The sequence below is a fragment of the Gopherus flavomarginatus genome, chromosome 2 (assembly GCF_025201925.1).
Source record: "Gopherus flavomarginatus isolate rGopFla2 chromosome 2, rGopFla2.mat.asm, whole genome shotgun sequence".
NCBI classification, from domain to species: domain Eukaryota; kingdom Metazoa; phylum Chordata; order Testudines; family Testudinidae; genus Gopherus; species Gopherus flavomarginatus.
This window is the reverse complement of record NC_066618.1, coordinates 274,331,622-274,350,036: the sequence shown is the minus strand read 5'-3', so window position 1 is coordinate 274,350,036 and position 18,415 is coordinate 274,331,622. Positions and strand designations below refer to the sequence as shown.

At 37.7% G+C, this 18,415-nt stretch overlaps 1 protein-coding gene across 4 annotated transcripts in view; it reads left to right on the top strand.

Moving 5' to 3' along the window:
* The first annotated feature begins 241 nt into the window (after nucleotides 1–241).
* TRPS1 (transcriptional repressor GATA binding 1) overlaps nucleotides 242–18,415 on the top strand; it is a 270,081-nt gene continuing 251,907 nt past the window's right edge. For 2 of the 4 annotated variants that reach the window (XM_050940600.1, XM_050940596.1), the window contains exon 1: nucleotides 242–707. Coding sequence is in view for 1 of the 4 variants with exons in the window: in XM_050940599.1 (XP_050796556.1) it covers nucleotides 1,443–1,452 (10 nt within the window). In the remaining 3 variants the exon portion in view is untranslated. Of the gene's footprint in view, nucleotides 708–1,375; nucleotides 1,453–18,415 lie in introns of those variants that run through there. The other 2 variants (XM_050940599.1, XM_050940597.1) reach the window with 2 other exon arrangements.

Sequence of the window (18,415 nt, the reverse complement as noted above, 5' to 3'; positions counted from 1 at the left end):
CAAGGATGTGATCTGTCTGGCTGAGTCCATTCCTCAGTGAAGCTCCCGGCACTAGAGCATCCCGCATAAAGGTTAATTTAATTTACTTAAAAAAAATTTTTTTGAATGACTTGGTCTATTCCAAAGCCGCCTATTCCCCAGTGGTTGCTGCTGCCTGGCTGGAGGAGGAGGCTGATCAGAGCAGCACTGTGGGGACGCCTGTACTGTCTCTTTAAGGGCTCTCAGTCTGGGGTGGCGCTTTTCTCTGCTAAGGCTCCTTTGATATTAATAGTGTTGGTGTCTTGAAACTGACGTAATGCTCGGAGACTGAGGTCCTGACAAGCGATAACATTTCTGATAAAGAGCTGATCTTCCTGCAATCTAAAGCCGCCTCCTCTCCTCCTTTGGGGGCTTGTTGTTCCGCCAGACCCAGGCTCTCTCCTCTCTCTCTCTCTCTCTCTCTCCCCTCTTTTATAAACACACCAGGCACATCCAGGTCCCTGCTCTCTTTCCCTTTCTCTCTCTCTCTCCCTATAAAGAGGGGGGTAAGGGGGAGAGGGGGAAAGGCAGGAGAACCTCTCCCCCACTCTCTTTCTTTCTCTCCCCCCTTTGCTCCCCCCAAATAATCCAAGATCAACTCTGCAAACAACAGAAGACGGTTCATGGCTCAAACCACAGCTCCACCATCTTTCAGGCTGCTGAGATTATTATTGCCGATTAATCAACAGGTAAGGGGGGGGGAAGAGAGATGGGGGGTGGGTGGGAAGAACAGATCGAGGGGTTGGGGAGATCAGCAACAAAAGTGTATGGGGGTGGGAGGGTGGCTCTTCCTGCTCCGTCTGTTGATATTGCGTATGTAGTAAGTGTGTTGCTCTGTGCTAAGTGCTGTGTGTGTGCAATGGGAAGGGGGTGGGGGATTTAAAAGTGAGTTTCTTTGCACACACATACACAAAACCGGGGGGGGGGGGGCGGTTAAAAAACCAGAGGGAAGCGGGGACTTCTCGGATTTCACAGGCGGGGGGGCGGGTTGGGTGCATTTTTTTCTCCCTTCTTTGGAGGGTCAAAGCCATGTGTGATCGCTGGAAACTGGCGACTTCAAAACTGCAGTAGCCCCTCTGGAGTCAGGAGGAGGGTCAAGTTCAGCCACCGAAGAGAGCAGGGCAAACAACCCCCTTCTCTGTTTTAAGACTCTCGCCTTCTATTTACCCAGGGAAGAAGCGACAGGGGGGCGGGGGGGGCAGTTCCAGGGCTATCTCCCTTCGCCTCCTTCCCGTCTGTGTAGCTACTTCTTATCGCTCTGATTGTTCCTTCCCCACCATCGGGGCGCTGGAGGGGAGGGGGCGGTGGAAGCAGAAGAAGAGCAAAGCGATTTTGCATCCGATGAGCCGCAGTCGCACAGTGCTGGCGGCTGCTGCTGGAAGTTTTAATGGGAATCATGACAAGCGGGGCAGAGAGAGACCATCATGAAGAGTAGTAAGTTTGGGGCAAACTTTTTTTTTTTAATTTGTCTTGGGGATCCACCAGGGGAGGCTGGGGGGTGTGGACATGAGCCGAGGGGGCTCCGTTCCCGGTCACACCAGGGGAAAAGGCGACATGCTGGGGTGTGTGTGTGTGTGTGTGTTGTGTGTGTGTGGTTTTTTTAAAAAAAGGAAATCGGAGAGTACAGAGAGAGACGTAAAACTTTTTCCTCTTCAAGGCAAAGTTGTGCTCTCAGAGTTGAGTCCCCACGCTGAAGCTCTGGCCAGGGTTGCTATAACTTTGTCTAGTGTCACACTTTTTTTTTTAAACCTCTCCCTTGCTTTCTCCATTCGGGATCTGTGTGACGACGTTGTTGTTGTTATTGATGTCTGCATGAATGGGAATGTGGTGAGACTTCCTAACAGTTTTGGAGAGGAGAGTGTGGGGGTGATGATGGGGTAGGTGTGTGTGTGTGCGTGCGTGCGGGGAAGATGTGTATCTGTATGTGTGTGTAATGTGTGGCTTGTTTAAAAGCTCCAGGGTGTAGGAAGGTGGCCCAGTGGTGTTTGGTGAGCTGTACAAACTCTCTCTCTCTCTCTCTGAGTTTCTCTGCCTGTAATCACTGGGCATGGGAAGTGGATCCAGGGAAAGTGGACCCTGGCAATCAGAATTGATTCTCCACAAAGACCCACAAACTTGCAGGACTCCAGCAGCATTGTGGGCTATTTTTCAGTGTAGAATTTTGTGACTTGAGAAGCTCATTAAGTAGCACCTTGGTTTGACATTTTGGTGTGTTTTATTTATTTTTCTTTATTACATATAAGAAGAATTTTAATGTTCCAGGACTCTCATACACTATTTTTGAAGGAATAGAATGGCCCATTAACTTAAAAAGAATCAGACATTCTCCATCCACTTATGTCACATCTCCAAAGTGCATTGAAGGCATGTGGGGATAAACCATGTGTTAAAGTGAAGACATTTCTTAATTCCATCCCCTTCTCCCTTCACAAATGCAAATACGCTGTCAGGTAGGAGAATGAAGTGATAAATGCAAGGGGACAACACAGAGAGGGTGTGGGAGGAAAATACTTTTTTTTTTTTTAGTAGAACGACTGTAAGCTCTTTGGGGCATGGACTCTGAGCTATCTTTGCAGTTCATACAGCACAGCACATTGTAGATGCTACTTGAAACAAAAATGTTAATAACAACTTGATTTTCATTTCATTTAGTAAAAGTATAAAGAGCAATCAAGCCCTTTGCCCTTTTAGCTGTCTTCTTCAACTGCACTGAAACCTATGAGTCTTGGTGGCATCATGTTACTTTGCTGTTGGTTTTAGGAAAAGTTGATCATTTAGAAAAGACTGCCAGAGTTAAAAATGCAAGGGGCAGCAAAGGAAAGTTAGTGGTAAGAGCCAGTTCCTGACGTGGACAAAATGAGAATAAAAGTTACAGTCGTGTTTCTGAGCTGCAGTCAGTGTTTTCCTCATGTTCACCAATACGTGCGTTGGGCTAGAGAGCTCTCTCAGATATTCCACCAGAGTGACATTAAAAAAAACCCAAAACAACAAACAAACTCCAAAAGAGTGAGGATTTTTTTTTGAAGTACTGTAGCTCTATGAGTAAATACAGGGCTTGTTTGAGAACATCAACTATTTCCTGTAACTTGTGATGCTGACAAGACTGTCTGGAAATGATATCAACATTTTGAAAGATTTTTTTAACTACTGAGTGCTAATAACATAATTAATCCAAATGAGAAAACACATCTTTCTTTAAAAAAAGCAAAAAAAAAAAAAGAGCAGACAAGACTTATTTTTATTTTTAAGCAATAAAGATACATATACGTAATTTTTGATAAGCTATAGATCATTCAGTAAGCCTCATATAATCACCGATGTTGTACTGTATTAGAGTACCAGTACCTTACTACTAACATCTAAAACATGTGACAACAAGATTCTGCCTTAAATTTACATGATTGAGGAAATTCAAATTTGAGAAGAACATTGGGTTCATAATTCATACCGTTGTGCCTGAAAATCAGAGTTTATATCGCATGGAATAATTTCACTCTGCTTGAAACTACTTGTGTGTAGGGACGCACAACGAAGCGTGCTCAAGACAAAGTTTGATCAGCTTTAAATTTGCACTTTTTGGTTAGGATGCTCTCACCCAGACTTTACATATTATCTGGAGATTTTGTATGCGCGTGTGTGGTTTATTATTTTATTTTATTGTAATATTAATAAAGGAAAATTTAAAGTGTCATTGACAAGCTCTGAGATCTGAGGCTTCTTGGATCTTGGTAATATATGTACAATTAAGCAAGATTTCCTTTTTGTTTTTTCTTTTTTTTTTTAAATAAGGTATTCATAGTATAAACTATTTGATGGCTGTTTTAGAGCCCTTTTGAGCTAACCTACGTATTTACCATCAACAGAGCACATTCTGTATGATTACATGGATCCTTGTATAAAGGATTTTTTTTCTGATACATTTTATGTATCATTCTTAATAAACTTTCATAGCATGCCCTCTACTATGTGTGCTCTGAGTGTGAGGAACAATATATTTCTATATTCTGTATTAATCAAAGCACAGTAAAAAATCTCTGTAAAATGCAGTTTCTGCATAAGTGCAGCGGTTGTTTGTTAAATCTCACTATTTCAATTTTCACTATTTATATTTTTAACACCACATGACATTTAGTGCTTGATATTTTCAAAGCCTTGTTCAAACACTGAATAATTACTTTCTGTTAATGTGAATTAAGTCTATTAGTACTTTATGGGGCAGTTATTTTGAAGGAAAAAAGAAAACTTTTTTTGAGTTACAGGAGTGTGAAAAAGTTTTTTTTTTTTAAATAGCGAACATTTTTTTAAAAAAACGTAAATTTTAATTAAGTATTTTTAAAAATTGCTCTTTATCTGACTTTTGTTCTGAAGTTTGATGGTGTGCATAGAATATCTGTCTAACTTATAAGACTCTTGACAATATTTTAATGTAATAATTTAAGTGGAAATATAATCAGATCTTAATTGTAGCCACAATGGCAGTATCTCTCTAATAAAGATTTGTGAGTAGCACAAATATAATATTGTGAGAAAGTTTATGGTCAAATATTTTTAAACAAGACAGGTTGGGGATCTAAGTCCTTTTTGTTAGCAGAAAGTAAAATGGAAGTAAATCGCATTTTTAATACCGTTTCAAACAAACTACCACCTTGTAATAAAAGTATTGGCCCCGAACAGAAATATATTCCGATGAAGGTATTCTACTGTGTGTAAAATGAAGCCATTCATTCAGTAAACTGACAACTTTCCAGTTGGTGTTTGCCCTTGCTTAATTTAGTTTCCTCAACAAAACTCACGAGGTAGTCTGGATCTCTTTTTGACAGTCTTGGCCACTACAAGCTCTGGCATTTCTGTTAGAAGTATTACATTTCACAAGTCAAAATGTAATTGATAAATCCAGGAAGGTAAAACAGGCGTTAAGTAAAAGAGCAAATATTTCATAGGCTCGTCTTTTCATTTTTGAGACTTCGTAAAGTTCTCAGGTAACAAGGAAATATTGATGATTAATACTAAAACTTGCATATTCCGCACCCCTCTATTGTATAAATATCACTGCCTGTTGACCTTTAGAGGCGTTAATTACTGCATATCTGGTCCAGGTCTTCCTATTTTTGTCTATCATTAAGATATATAAACGAGCCCTTTCGTATCCCCCTGAAGAAAGAGGAGAATGACTATTTTGTTTAGCAGTATCATGTATTGGAACAGTAAGGTTTGATTTGATTTTTGATAGATAAATCTGCACCCAAAGAGAAGATTTTCTGATTACTATAAGGCTATGTTCAGTTTAGGTCAGTGTATGAAGAAAAAAACTTGAAACAAAAGACCTTTATAATCACTGCTTTTTTTACATTGTGTTTTTTCAAATTAAAAAACACGTATTGCGTGATATCAGATGACACAAGATTAAGGTAGAATTACACAATTATATGATAACATGTTTACAAGAGCAGGACATGTAACAACCCTTTTCATATTGTGTTTAGCATTAATTTGTTGATGTTGCTTTGCGCCTAATCATTAAAGGGGCCTTCAGAATTGAACTACTAGCCAGTTGTATTATTGCCCAGAACATAAGAAATAACAGTTTAAAAAAATGCTGTTGTGCAGTAGCTTTTCAACCCTGCAGACCAAGGCTCAGATTAGACGTGGGGCAATGGTGGAATAAATACGTTGGTCTCAGTCCAGTCCCTAGTGGACATTTTATCACAACACAGAACTGAACACCATGCCACATGATGTGTAGGCCGTAGATAGAGGAGGCCCTGGTTGGGCATCACAAGGGATGTGAAGACTATCATTTAGGTGAACTGGCAGAGTTGTGTGCATGAAATTTTGTTTAATATTCGTCTTTAGTTTACACATTTTCTGTGCCATCGATCTGGTGCCTTCAAAGTTCTCCTTAAAACATCATAACATCACTTATGGAAAAGACCTATCAAACTGAATAGAAAATACTAATATTTCTATCAGTTTTTTTTTATCATTATCCTTTAGAGTTTAGTAGGGAATTATATCCCTGCTGTAGAACTCTATAGGATGATTAAGAAACCTGTAGAAAAAAAATATTCTTTTTTAATTCTGTAGCTTTGAAAAATAATATCGATAGGACATTTCTGTCTAGATCTCCCTGGGCGTCATCCCATTAAGTTCTGTAGAACTTTCTCATGCTCAGGTTGGAGGAGTATTAAAATTAAATTGAAATGATCTGTGCCTAAGTTTTGAATAATCATACTTAGTCTTCTTAAAAGTCATTTTCTGATTCCTAAACTGCTGTTGATGTAAACCTGATTTATTGTAAGTATGTTTTTTTCAAAGCTCAGATCAATCGTTTTTCTCCTAAAGTTATTTAATAAAAAATATTTATTTTTTGAAATGTTACTAGCCCTTTAAAAACCTGCAGTAAATGCTTTACAAGTGGCTAGACACCTTCCCTGGTGGTTTAATTTATACAAGCAGGAAACTTTCTCTCCTTTTCTTTCTCTCTCTCTCTTGTTTTCTTTAAACCAACTGACGTAATGCCAAACTTTGCTTTAATAGAACAGACAGAAGTAATTGGTAGCTTTTAACTTTTTAATAATGTTCTGGATTGGTTTTAGTGGCCAAACTGACATTTTTTTTCAAATTCAAGTAAAAACGGGCTTGTGGCCTGAGGAAGAAAGGCCCTGTTGATGCAGTTATTTTTATTCTTGTTTTTCAATCTGTTATTAAAAATCTTTCCTGCTGAGCTCTGCTGGATTTCTCCAATTGCTCTTTGTGATGGCTGGTGCATTTCAGGTTACGGTAACTTAAACTGTTTTCTTAATTTTTTTCCCCTTTTCCCATGGGCATTTTGAGATGCATTATCCTTTTCTTTCGGAGAAGCGATTTGTTTTGGTTTAGATGGGATTAATAAGCTAAACGCATCTGTGGTGACAGATCAGTGAATATTTATTTTAATAATGTAAAGGAACTTTTTACACCTGCTAGCAAAGGTCATATTGGCACGATAGCAATTGCCCATTGCAGAAGGGAAGAGAGTACAGTATCTCCCTTAGCATTCCCCCCTACCCATTTTAAAACCAACATGCAATTTTTTAAATATGTGTGTTTGTAATCATCTCTACTAACCTGTAACTATTTACTTAAAGCTTCATGCCTTACATATATAAAAGATAACAAGAGGAAAAAATGGTTTTACTAGCTATAGGTCTCTTTTTTTAATACTCTGTAAGGGATTACGGATATTTTACAGTTTTCTGACATGTCCTTTATTACCCTTCCACCTCCTGCTGGGCTTTTGCACACAAGCAGAACTTTCTACGGTAAAGGATTGAGTTAGGCAACAGACACCTTGGCGAAGTTGACGTCAGTGCGACTTCATAAATTGGCAAGAAGGTGAATCTTTCAAAGACCAAGTCCGTTTGTGCCAGTTTTTCCTTCCTTTAGGGGAGACACTCCACCCAGCAGCAGGGTACCCCACCCAATGTGGCGAGCTATAATTCAGTGGCAACACTTTAAATGTCTATCCTCCCTGGGGTTTAAACACCAGACTTTCTTGTCTCAATCTTAATATTTAATCTAAAATTCAATCTGTTATAGTAGGTTTACATCTTCGTAAGCACATTTTGGGTCTGATCCTGAAGTTCTCACTCATGAAAAACGCACGCAGACGTCCGTGGGACTTTCGCCTCAGTAAGGGCTGCAAGATTGGCTTTTCTGTGTGTGTGATTGATTACTGCACATTTTATGGAATTTGAGATGAAATCAGATAATTTTACATTCTTGTTTCATTATTGGAAATCTTACAAATTCGACAAGTCCTGGCATTGTAAAATAGATTCTGTCCAGTAAGTGAAATTTACTTATGGAGAGTATTGGTTTTTCAGACAGTATTTTGTCAAATTAAAATCTGAATTTCAAACTGATCCTTAGATAAGAGAGTGTTACTTTTTTCTAATTGCTTATCACTTTTCTTTACGACAATGGTAAATGAAGAACACTCCAGTCTGTATCTTTGTGCCTGCATCTTTGTGCCTGTATGATTTAGATAGGAAAGAAAATTACCGAGGAAAACTATAGTTCATGACATTTGTTTCTTAGCGTCAGCCTGTAGTTTTAGTATATCTTGGTTGATTTTGAAATTTCAAGCATCATTACAAGTTTGTAGGGTTTTCTTGTCCCCTCGTGTTTTGTAAGGCTGCAATTAGTCTCTTTCAAAGTAGGGGAAAACTAAATTATGGTAAAAGTATTGCGTGTTTTAAAAAAAGGATTTTAGTATGGTGAGTTTGTATCTCAGTTTTTTTTTTTTATTGCTGGTATTTTTGGTTTACTAGTGTAGCTGACAAAAATCTATGGAAGATGATGCAAAAACTCATCAATTATGCTTGTGTTCCCCTACAAAATTTACTTGAACAATATACTTCAGTTTTGCCTCAAACCATTTTAAACCACCTCTGGTCCAAGAGTCTACCAGTTCTGGTTTCCTCGGAGATTAAGTATGACAGTTTCTATTATATAATGAACAGCAGTATTGTTTGAACAGAGGTAACATGTTTTTGATTTGTGTATTTCTTTTTGGCAGTTGGCACCAGCGTAGCTCTAAAATGAGAGGTGATCTAACAGTGTAAATATCTGAATATGCTTGAAACATACAGTATAGATGTAATGCATGTGTTTAAATCATTGGTTCTATCCATCTATATTATATATAATGTGTGTGTGAATATGCAAAGCCCAAAATAGTGTGCTCTGCTATCTGTAGCTTTCAAATGTGTATCCTTTGGGTATTCCCGACCTACTTTACAAAGTCTGAAACGCATATTTAAACTTGGAAATGAAAATGCACTGCTTGGCTGCTGCAAAATTTTCTTTTACAAACAATTTAAATAAAAGAAGAACACTCCTTCCCCCCCGCCCACACCTTGCAAACCGCTCTTTGAAGTGTCAATATCTTTGCCAGGATTATTTTTAAAATAATACATTTAATTGATCTTGTGAAGAAGCATTGAATTAGTCATTGGTGTTTAAATACCATTTTAAAATGCTGTGCAATGACACTGTTTAACATTTTTTTTGAAGTTGTGTTAGTAAGACTGAAGCAATTTTCTTTAGATAGAATATTCCCAATATTACCAAAATATGATGCTATTTAAAATGCTTATAATAATGATATTGAAGCATATCTCACAGAACACCATAATTTGGTATCTGCATAAATTCATAAGGCAGAAATAGATTGTTGAAGATCTTCCAAAAGCGTATGTGAAGATGAAAAGTTGCTTCATTAATTCAGTTAATAAAAAAGATATTTTTCCTTTTCAGCTTTTTAATCTGCATCTCTTAAAGTAGTTTGTTTTTTTTTTCCATTTATTTTCTCATTTTGAGGTTTAATTAAATACACCAATTGGACATTCTCTGGCTGCAGTAACATAATTTAGAAACAAATGCATAACATGCTGACCATTGTTAGATTTAAAGAGACTTTTGTGCTCCCACCCCCCACCAAATACATAAATAAAAAACACCAAATGTTACCTGTCCCAACCTCCTCAGGCAAAAGCCTGTGAAAATAGATTAGCTTTACCCTTTGAAGGGCAACCATCTCTGACCTGAACAGGATGTCTTTGTAAGATAAAAAGTTTGTCTCTCTCACCTACAGAAGTTGGTCCAACAAAAGATATTACCTCTCCCACCTTGTCTCTTAATCTCCTGGGACCAACACTGCATAGTTCTGGATCTCTTAGATAAATGGGAGAAGTGAATTCCAGAGCTGAAGGTCCTCCATTCTGTACATTTTGCCACCAAACTCTAGAAGTTCAGATCTTTGGGCTGTTAGTAGAAGCGCCACATAAAATTTCAGAGGACACAGTGGTGCGTAAGGAAAGAAGCAGTCTCTTAGGTATCTAAGATCTAAACCATATACCATATGCACAGTTTTCTTACGGAGACCTACATAGAGCCAAAATTCATGCCATCTAATTAGTCGCTTTTCACTTTTTACTGATATGGAGTTTATACCATTTGTGTTTGTATATTGTATGTGTCATGAAGCAGTTTAACATAATGGATTAATTTAATCCCATAGATGGTGGTTGAGTATACTGTAGGATCCTAAGAAATTTTGTAGCATTAAGATCATATTTCCTGCCATGAGGAAAAACTGTTAGATGAAAGCTATTAACAATATATGTCTGAGTCATGCAATGTAGTGAACCTTGTTACAAACAAACACCCAACTCCTACACATCCAGAAATTTGGTATGTGCACCTGTATCTTTTTGTGCATGCATGTATCTGTGTATAATCAGTGAGATATAGAATTAAATCATATTTTATCTCCAGATTAAGCTAAACTAAGAGCAGCCAAACTATACTGAGAACAAAACTTCTAGTATCAGTTGAAAGTGCTGACTGTGATGGTCCTTATCTTTTTTGTGTAAAGAACAGTTCAGCAATCTCTTAGAAAAATAAAATGTAAGGTAAGTCTCAGTGATGATTCAGTGTGCAATATAGTATGCTTTATTTATGTCCAGTCAGAAATGATCATGTACTATCCATTTTATCTAGGAGGTTTATCACTCTGAGTTATGCTCTCTCTTTCACCCCTTGCTGTCTCTGTTACCATGCATCTCCATTTCCATCTCCGTCTCTCGTATTAGTGTCTCTCTGCCCTATCTGTATAAACACACAACACATACATTCTAAAAATATGTGTAAATTAAAATCAGCCTGTGTTGCATAATTTTACAAAACACCAATTGTATTGTTCTTTCTGAGCCTTTAATAAGTTTACAGTATCGAATGTGACTTAAGGAGCATTATGACTCGGGTTCCGACTCTGATTCTGACATGGAGACTAATAAGGAAAAAGTAGAACATGTTGAAAGCCAACTTTTACTTGTGGTTAGTTTTGTGATGTCATCAAATGCAGGGTATTATGCGCTCTGGAAAAGTTTAGAAATCTAGGCAAGAGTCCATTTTGCATCACTGCTGTTAAGTTGTTTACAGCACCAGCTCTGCTAATGAGAAAGCAAAAAGGGTAATGATTTTGGTGTTTGTTTTGGTTTGACTTTCTCAATGTAAATGAATGATTTCATAAGAGTGAGTCTAACCTGTTCTGGTCAGAAAACTGCAGGGGTTTAACTGGTGCAAAGGATAAAATGAATTCTTTCATGAGCGGCCTGCTTCCGCTCCCATAGAAACTAATGGGAAAACTTATGTTCATTCAGTGATGACTGAATTTGACCCTCTAAGCAAGGCATTACATTAATTACATTAGAGTTTGTAAACACCACCACTTAGGGCTGAATCTTGCAAATTCTTGCTGTTCATTACAAAGCTTACTATTGTAAGTAGTCTCATTGATATCACGAAATGCTACACTGCAAGGCCCCATCCTGCATTTTGGCTTGTCTGCACACAGCAGTCCTCCAGGAGATCATAATTAAAGATTGGTCCTTAGTGTTGGCAGAATTGGGCCTAATGTCTTTAAAGAGACACTGTTAAATTTACATCTACTCAGTATCAAAACTGGGTTGATAAAAAAGTAATTTTTGCATACTACACCTGCTGCTGAGCCTTCCTGCTAATTGTTGGGGTCTCTAAATCACACTTTATTTTATTTTATTTCTCCGACTGCTCTTTGAAAAGTTCATACAAGCAACAGTGGGAAATGACTAAAGCCCTGACCCTGAAATTGGATCCATGTGAGCAGACCCTAATTCTCTCACAGAGTCCCATTGAATCCTGCTTGCATCCAATTTGTATGATGGGTCAGGAGAAAAGGTGACAGATTGTACACAAAGTATGTATTTGATATTAAAATAACCAAACTAAAAAAAATTATAGAACAATCTACATTTTTCTCTAATCTCTGAAATTTGTAGCAATTGTCAGTATTTGTAACAATAGCAGAAAAACAAAATCAGACCAAAATGTGATTTTTTTTTTAAGTTGACATTGCTTCTTTTGAAGTGCACATTATTATTGTTGTGCATAATATCCTGGAAATAAGTGGGTTTTTTTGTTTTGTTTGTTTATTGCAATAGATTATCATTTTCATGTTCTTGACTATAGCACTAGATAGCGCTAATACATTTACTTCCATGCTTTTGTGCTTTTACGGTTTCTCTAAAATGTCCTGGAGGTCCCAGCAAAGAGAGCAAGTTGGTAGTGGAAATTTGTTCTTTTTTTTGGATTATATAAAAAGGAGTTTTTTACAACTCAGTGAACATGAGTACATTCTGGAAAATATTTCCCACAAATGGCAGGTCCCAGGCGGTAGCAGTTAGATAGATAATCTAGTTATGAAATATAGAATCTGAACTCAAAATATTGTTTTCTGTGATTTTTAAAACAAATGGAAAGTAAGACTTATTAGACCTTAAGTGTCCCAATGCTACAGATTCATTTGATGTTCATGGCAATGTCATATGAACTTTCATAAGAGATTCATTGAAATACTACATTAGCTAGGGGGCAGTTAAAATGAATTGTTCAGTACTTTAAATTTCCTGTTTAGTTTTCTAGCACTCTTCTGCAATTTCTCAGAGTTTTATATCTGAAAACAATAGCAACTTGTGTATGTGAATATCTTGATTAACTAAAACAACCTGTTGGCTGACCTGAACTATATAGTACTTTGAAATTTACCTCTAAATGTAATTTAAACTACTGGCATTTTTTAAAAAAATTGTGTTTCAGAAATCTAGTAGAACAGCAGTTGCTTGTCAGTGGGGAAAGAACTTAATTTTTTAAGTCAAAAGAGTAAGAAAGTGACAGCTGTGGAATTTATTTCAGTGGGTGAAAAGAGAGTCATGGTTAAATAAGCTTTTTACCTTCTTGGATTTTTAGAATTTATTGCCCGAAGGACATACATCTGAATAGAAAGAGAACTAGGCTATAGTAAAATCCATTCTGACATAAAGAACTGTTACAGCATACCTTTTTATTTATTTATTTTTTCTCTTCAGTAAACTGTGACTTCCTTTGTCATGTCATAAGGAATTTCAGATGAAACCTTCCCGGAATGGAACTGCCATAAAAATTGCACTCGTCAGCTATAGCTCTGTGCAGCACACTACAGTACATAATAGTTTTCAGTATGCTACTGTGCTGCTTTCATTCAGGAATAGAACTGGAGTGACTTTTTTGTGCATTAAAATAACTGATTTTTCTTTGAAAATCCACAACCCTAAAGAAAAAAAGAGAGAAGAGGTCTGATATACAAGATGAGATTATGGATGTTTTAATGCCATTTATTATAGGATACTATAGAAAAAATTGCATTGGAACCAAAATTCCTGTGGATTACCATGCAATGTTTATTACTATTTTCCTGAGTTTTCCCTAGTTAGGATCTAATCTTTCAGTGTTTGGAGTTAAGAATTTCCCCATTCAGAGAGGAAAACCCTGCCAGCTAGAGGGTTTCACTACTGATTTTCTTTTTCTAATATTTCACAGAATGTGGAGTATGCTTTTTGTGGGGTGGGGGGGGGAGAAAGGGCAGGGAGTGGTGGGAAGAGGGGACAGAGGGGCACATATCAGTAGTGTAAGTAATATTTCCTGATTTTTGTTTGCTGTCAAGGAGACTACTGCAATTCTGTTTCTGTAAAGAAACTCGTAAGTAGTGAATGGGATGAAATAAAGTTGTCTGTAATTCTGAGCAGACTGTAAGTTTTTGCTGTGACATAGTCCTGGCAAAAAATTAACCCATTTTTAGTTATGCGGTGCTATAAGCTAACTCCATAATGCGATTTTACCACCGATGCATTTGACCATGAATAGTGCTTGAAATTCTTATTGTTACTTTATTCCAATGGAAAATATGTTTAAATACGCTTCTGACATTTCCAAAGCTTGTTCTGAAATGGGAAAAGGATACAACTGGATAAACTGTTAATCCTGTGAATTCATAGATTTTTTTTTTTTTTAGATTTTTTTAACCTGTCATATTTTCATCAGTTGCTGTGCTTTGCTTAAAACTATGCTTTCTACAATGATGGTGAAGTCCAAATCTTTACATTTTTTTAATTGGTCAAAACTCCCATTTGCTTCACTGGGAGTTTTGCCCAAGCGAGAATTGCCAAATTTTTCTCCATATGGGTAGTAAACTCTTTCAGTCCCATAGCTGTCATTGCGGATACACTGTACTAAGATCTTTGTTTCTTGGGAAGACACTGTATAATTTTCAGTTTGCTATTGCAAGTTTTAGTGATGAACATGAAATATCATGTTAGAGCTGGAAGTGAAGCGAGGTAATTCTTTAACATCTAATCTAAAAATTAGGAAAAATTAGGTATGAAAAACCTCAGCATGGGTTCCTTAGTAAATGTTTGGCTATCATCTTTGCATGATGGAATACACATGTAGAAAAAACACAGAAGTTAATGTTTATTTTTGGGATGCTTTATCGTCAGGCAAAGAGAACTGACAGTTTCATGGTTAAGTGCCTAAAGTTGTTTTTGGCTTTGCAGTTTGTTGAATTAATCACTGCAAAGTTAACTAATGTTTGTACCTTTTAAGAATGTCTTTTCTTTGTAAAGAAAGGAAGATATTTCATTATACCTAGCCTAGTTCTTGCATTAATTGTTAGCAGCATGCTCTTCGACTTTTACTTTCTTGAGCTATCCCAGGCATTATTCTTTAATTGCAGTGTGCAGTCGTTGATTGATTGATTTTATGGATTTCGCAGCCATTTGGTAGATTTGGCAGATGCATTCTAAAATGCTATTTTGTTTTGTTCTGTTTGTTTGTTTGTTTGTTTCTTTTAATTGTCATAGAAAACACTGGGCCCTTAAATATGTGTTTATGGACTATTTCTATTTCTGACACATTTTCAGAATGGCTTCTTGAAGTGGTACTAAATCAGAATTTAGTGACTCCAGTGTTTTTTTGTTTTGTTTTTCACTAAATGTTAGAGATGTCCAAAACAACACTGAATGTGTGCAAAAGTTTCTCCTTTCCAGCACACCATGCAATCTGATATGGAGGAATTACAGGCCACTCAGTTCTTGCTTTTAAAAACAAACAAACAAAAAAGGCAAAAAAAACAAAAAACACGCTCAAGTTTTTCTCCTGCCACAGTTCCATAGAACTTTGCTATGGAAAATATGAAACCAAAACCTCCGTAGGAAAGACTGTAATTTTTTTTTAAACAATTATTCTTATTATAATTTCACAAAGCTTTTTAAAGCAACAAATTATATAGAATCCAGTGGTTCTTAGGATGATAGTTTAACAAATTTAACATGAATTTTTTTTTATAAAATACAGTTACTTTTTAAAAAGCATTGAAATCAATAATCCCAGCACAATTAAACTGTAATGTAAAGGACAGTAACATTTTTATATTATGTTTTATATTAAGAGGAGTTTTGTCTAAGAGTTCAGATTAGTTTTTCATTAGAATGTTCAGGCTATTTTACATTTTTTAAATGTGTGCTTTTTAGCCTATTTATTTATTCTCTTTCCATGCCAGATGGCTCGTTTCAACTCATAAATTCAGTTATTAATGTGGGTATTTTTTATAATAAAGAAAAAATTGCTAAACACCCTCTGAGATTCAGTATATATGGCAAAAGTTACAATTCTGTGCATTGTTTGGAAGAGTCACTAGGGATGTAATTTATCATTGGGTGCATATATATTACATACAGAAATCATGATTGCTCTATAATTAACCATGTATGCTATTTACTAACTTAAACCCACTATGGGCACTACACCGCTACTGCGATATAACGCCACCCAATATAACACGAATTGGGATATAACACGGTAAAGCAGTGCTCCGGGGGATGGGGCTGCACACTCCGGTGGTTCAAAGCAAGTTCAATATAACACGGTTTCACCTATAATGTGGTAAGATTTTTTGGCTCCCATGGACAGTGTTATATCGAGGTAGAGGTTTATATGAAAAATATTGAAAATACACTATTGAGAAGTGTTTTTGGTCACATATCAACATGCAAGTTTCCCGCTATGCTCTCTTAAGCAAATCCACTGTCTGTCTTCCATAACTTACTCGGTATATTACAGTTACTGTTTCACTGTAATTTGTATCCATAAGAATGTATATTGCAAACCTAAATTTCAGGGTCATATTCACATAGCATCCAGCAATATGTCATCATGCAGTCTTTTACAAATGTGGACAGTCCTTTAAATGCCTTTTCCCTCGAGGAGCAAGATGAACTGGGTGTCATTTTCAAGTTCAGTCTTAACATCCCAGTGGGGGAAGGTGGAATTTAAATCAGCTGGGGTCTCTCCCCCTTTCCTGAAGGGGAATTTGGTGGCAAACTCTACCCATCTTGGGAACATAGTAACCCATCATTTCCAGGAGAGGTCCAACAATGTCAGAGCTATGGTAGTAGATTCTTTAGTTCTCATCCCCCACAGTAACAAGGGTCCCCGACCTGAGCTCAAGGATGCGACTTGGGCGGGCATCGTCACATATGCTGTGTAATCTTCTCTTGTGTTTGTGCACATGCACATTCGTGGTAGCACATTTCTAAATATGGATTGCCGAATGCCCTAGAGCACTTTCAAATGTGTGGTCTAAATCCACCGCTGACGCTACAGCCCTCTCCAGCAAAAAGTGGCTTCTGTGGCTGCTGGCCCATCAAAACCTTGTGAGTTTCCTTGGCTACATAATTATGGAGGCAGCTCCCAGTTCGAAGGGGTACACGTCCCTTGGTAGTGACTCTGTAATGCTGATTTACAACCCCCAATGTGCATTCATGGGATCTGCCAACCCCAGCTACCATCTCTTTAGAATATCCTGCCAGTAGCTGGACTCTTGGGCGATGGGGTATAAGTTCAGTCTCTGTCCTGTAGATAAACACAAGGATCTGGTCTCCTTCTCAGCAGCAGCTTATGGAGGTGAATAACTTCTCCATGCCTAGAGCTGTAGGAAGTCCTGCAGGCTGTACAGCTTCGTTGGGGAATGGGGAGAAGTCAGGGTCTGAAACAGAGAATGGCAAAGTGCACCCTTGGAGGGGTAGGGAGGTCCTCTTAGAGAACTTTCCTTTTTCCTCCTGCTCCTCACAAACAGACCTCAGGCAGCTCCGCCGTTCTCAGACATGGGAAGCTGAAAGGCTTTTTTTTGTTTGTTTAAATCCTTCTAAATCAGCCAAATTTGCACACGGTTCCACTAGTACCTATGGTCTCTCAGGGCTTGCTTGGTCTAGAAGGCTGAAAAGATTTCCCATTGGATTAAGCTCTTAATGAGCAAGAACGATTTCGGCATGCTTGGTTTTTTTTTAAGTGATTTAAACATGTTATAACTATCTTTTACATGAACTACTCAGATTTTGTACGACCGTATTAGAAAATGGGTGGCCATCAGTTTAAAAATCTTATTTATTTGTAGTGCATTTGTATTTAAAATTATATTCATTTGTTTTGAACAAAAATGCAGTCGGGTTTTATTAAAAATAAAAATATCAAAATGAATAATTTGTATTACATGCAGTGTTCCTTCAGGATTGTTGACGTTGACCCAGTCTGTTTTCCTTCTGAAACACAGACATTTCTGTGCTTCTTCAGTAGCTCTTTTCCTGTCCACCTTCCCCCACTTCAGTATGCCTAAGAGCACAGAATGATTTCATGTAAATATTCTGCAGGGAATCACCTCCAGACGTGCACAGTGAGGGCAGGTAACTGGGTTTTCACTAGATCATTCCTACCAGGGCTGTTTTGTTTTTCACTTATCAGACAGCACTTTCTCCCGATGAAGAACTACCCCTCCCATCCTGTTAGAATAATAATAATAATGTCTTGCAATTCTATTCTGCCTTTTATCGAAGGATCTCAAAACACTTGACAAACATTAACTGTCGCTCATGAAGCAAGGTTGAAGTATGATTATACTCATTGCATAGATGTGTAAATGGAAGCAATGAGAGGCTAAATGATTTGTGTAGGGTGGTCACACAGTGAGCCAGTGGCAAAATTGGGACTAAACTCTGGATTCCTGACTCCCGGTTCCCTACTGCAACCAGCAGACAAATTTCCTCTAACACTAGGTGTTTCAACTTTCTTCACACTTTGCTTCCTTTCCTGCAGCACTGCATGGCAAACGCTCTGCAGGGGTTTATGGGCTGTTCTTGCTGTTTGAGTAGAAGTGTGTGTTAGTAATATTCCTTTGGCTACTGAGGTCAGGGGTTTGGAGCAGTCTCAGCACCACTGCCCACATACATCCCCCCCAGCCCCTCGCCACACAGACAGCTTCCAGTGACTCCTCTCAGAGAATCATTGCTCTAGCAGAAGTGCTCCAGCTTTCACAAACCAGCCTTCTGTCATTGTGGCCAAGAGATCAAAACTCACTCTGTGCTCACTGGTGCTGCTCTGTGTTTGCCATAAGGTGCAGTGCTGGCATCCCTGCTGAGCTCATTCGCTCTATATTGAAATCATCGCT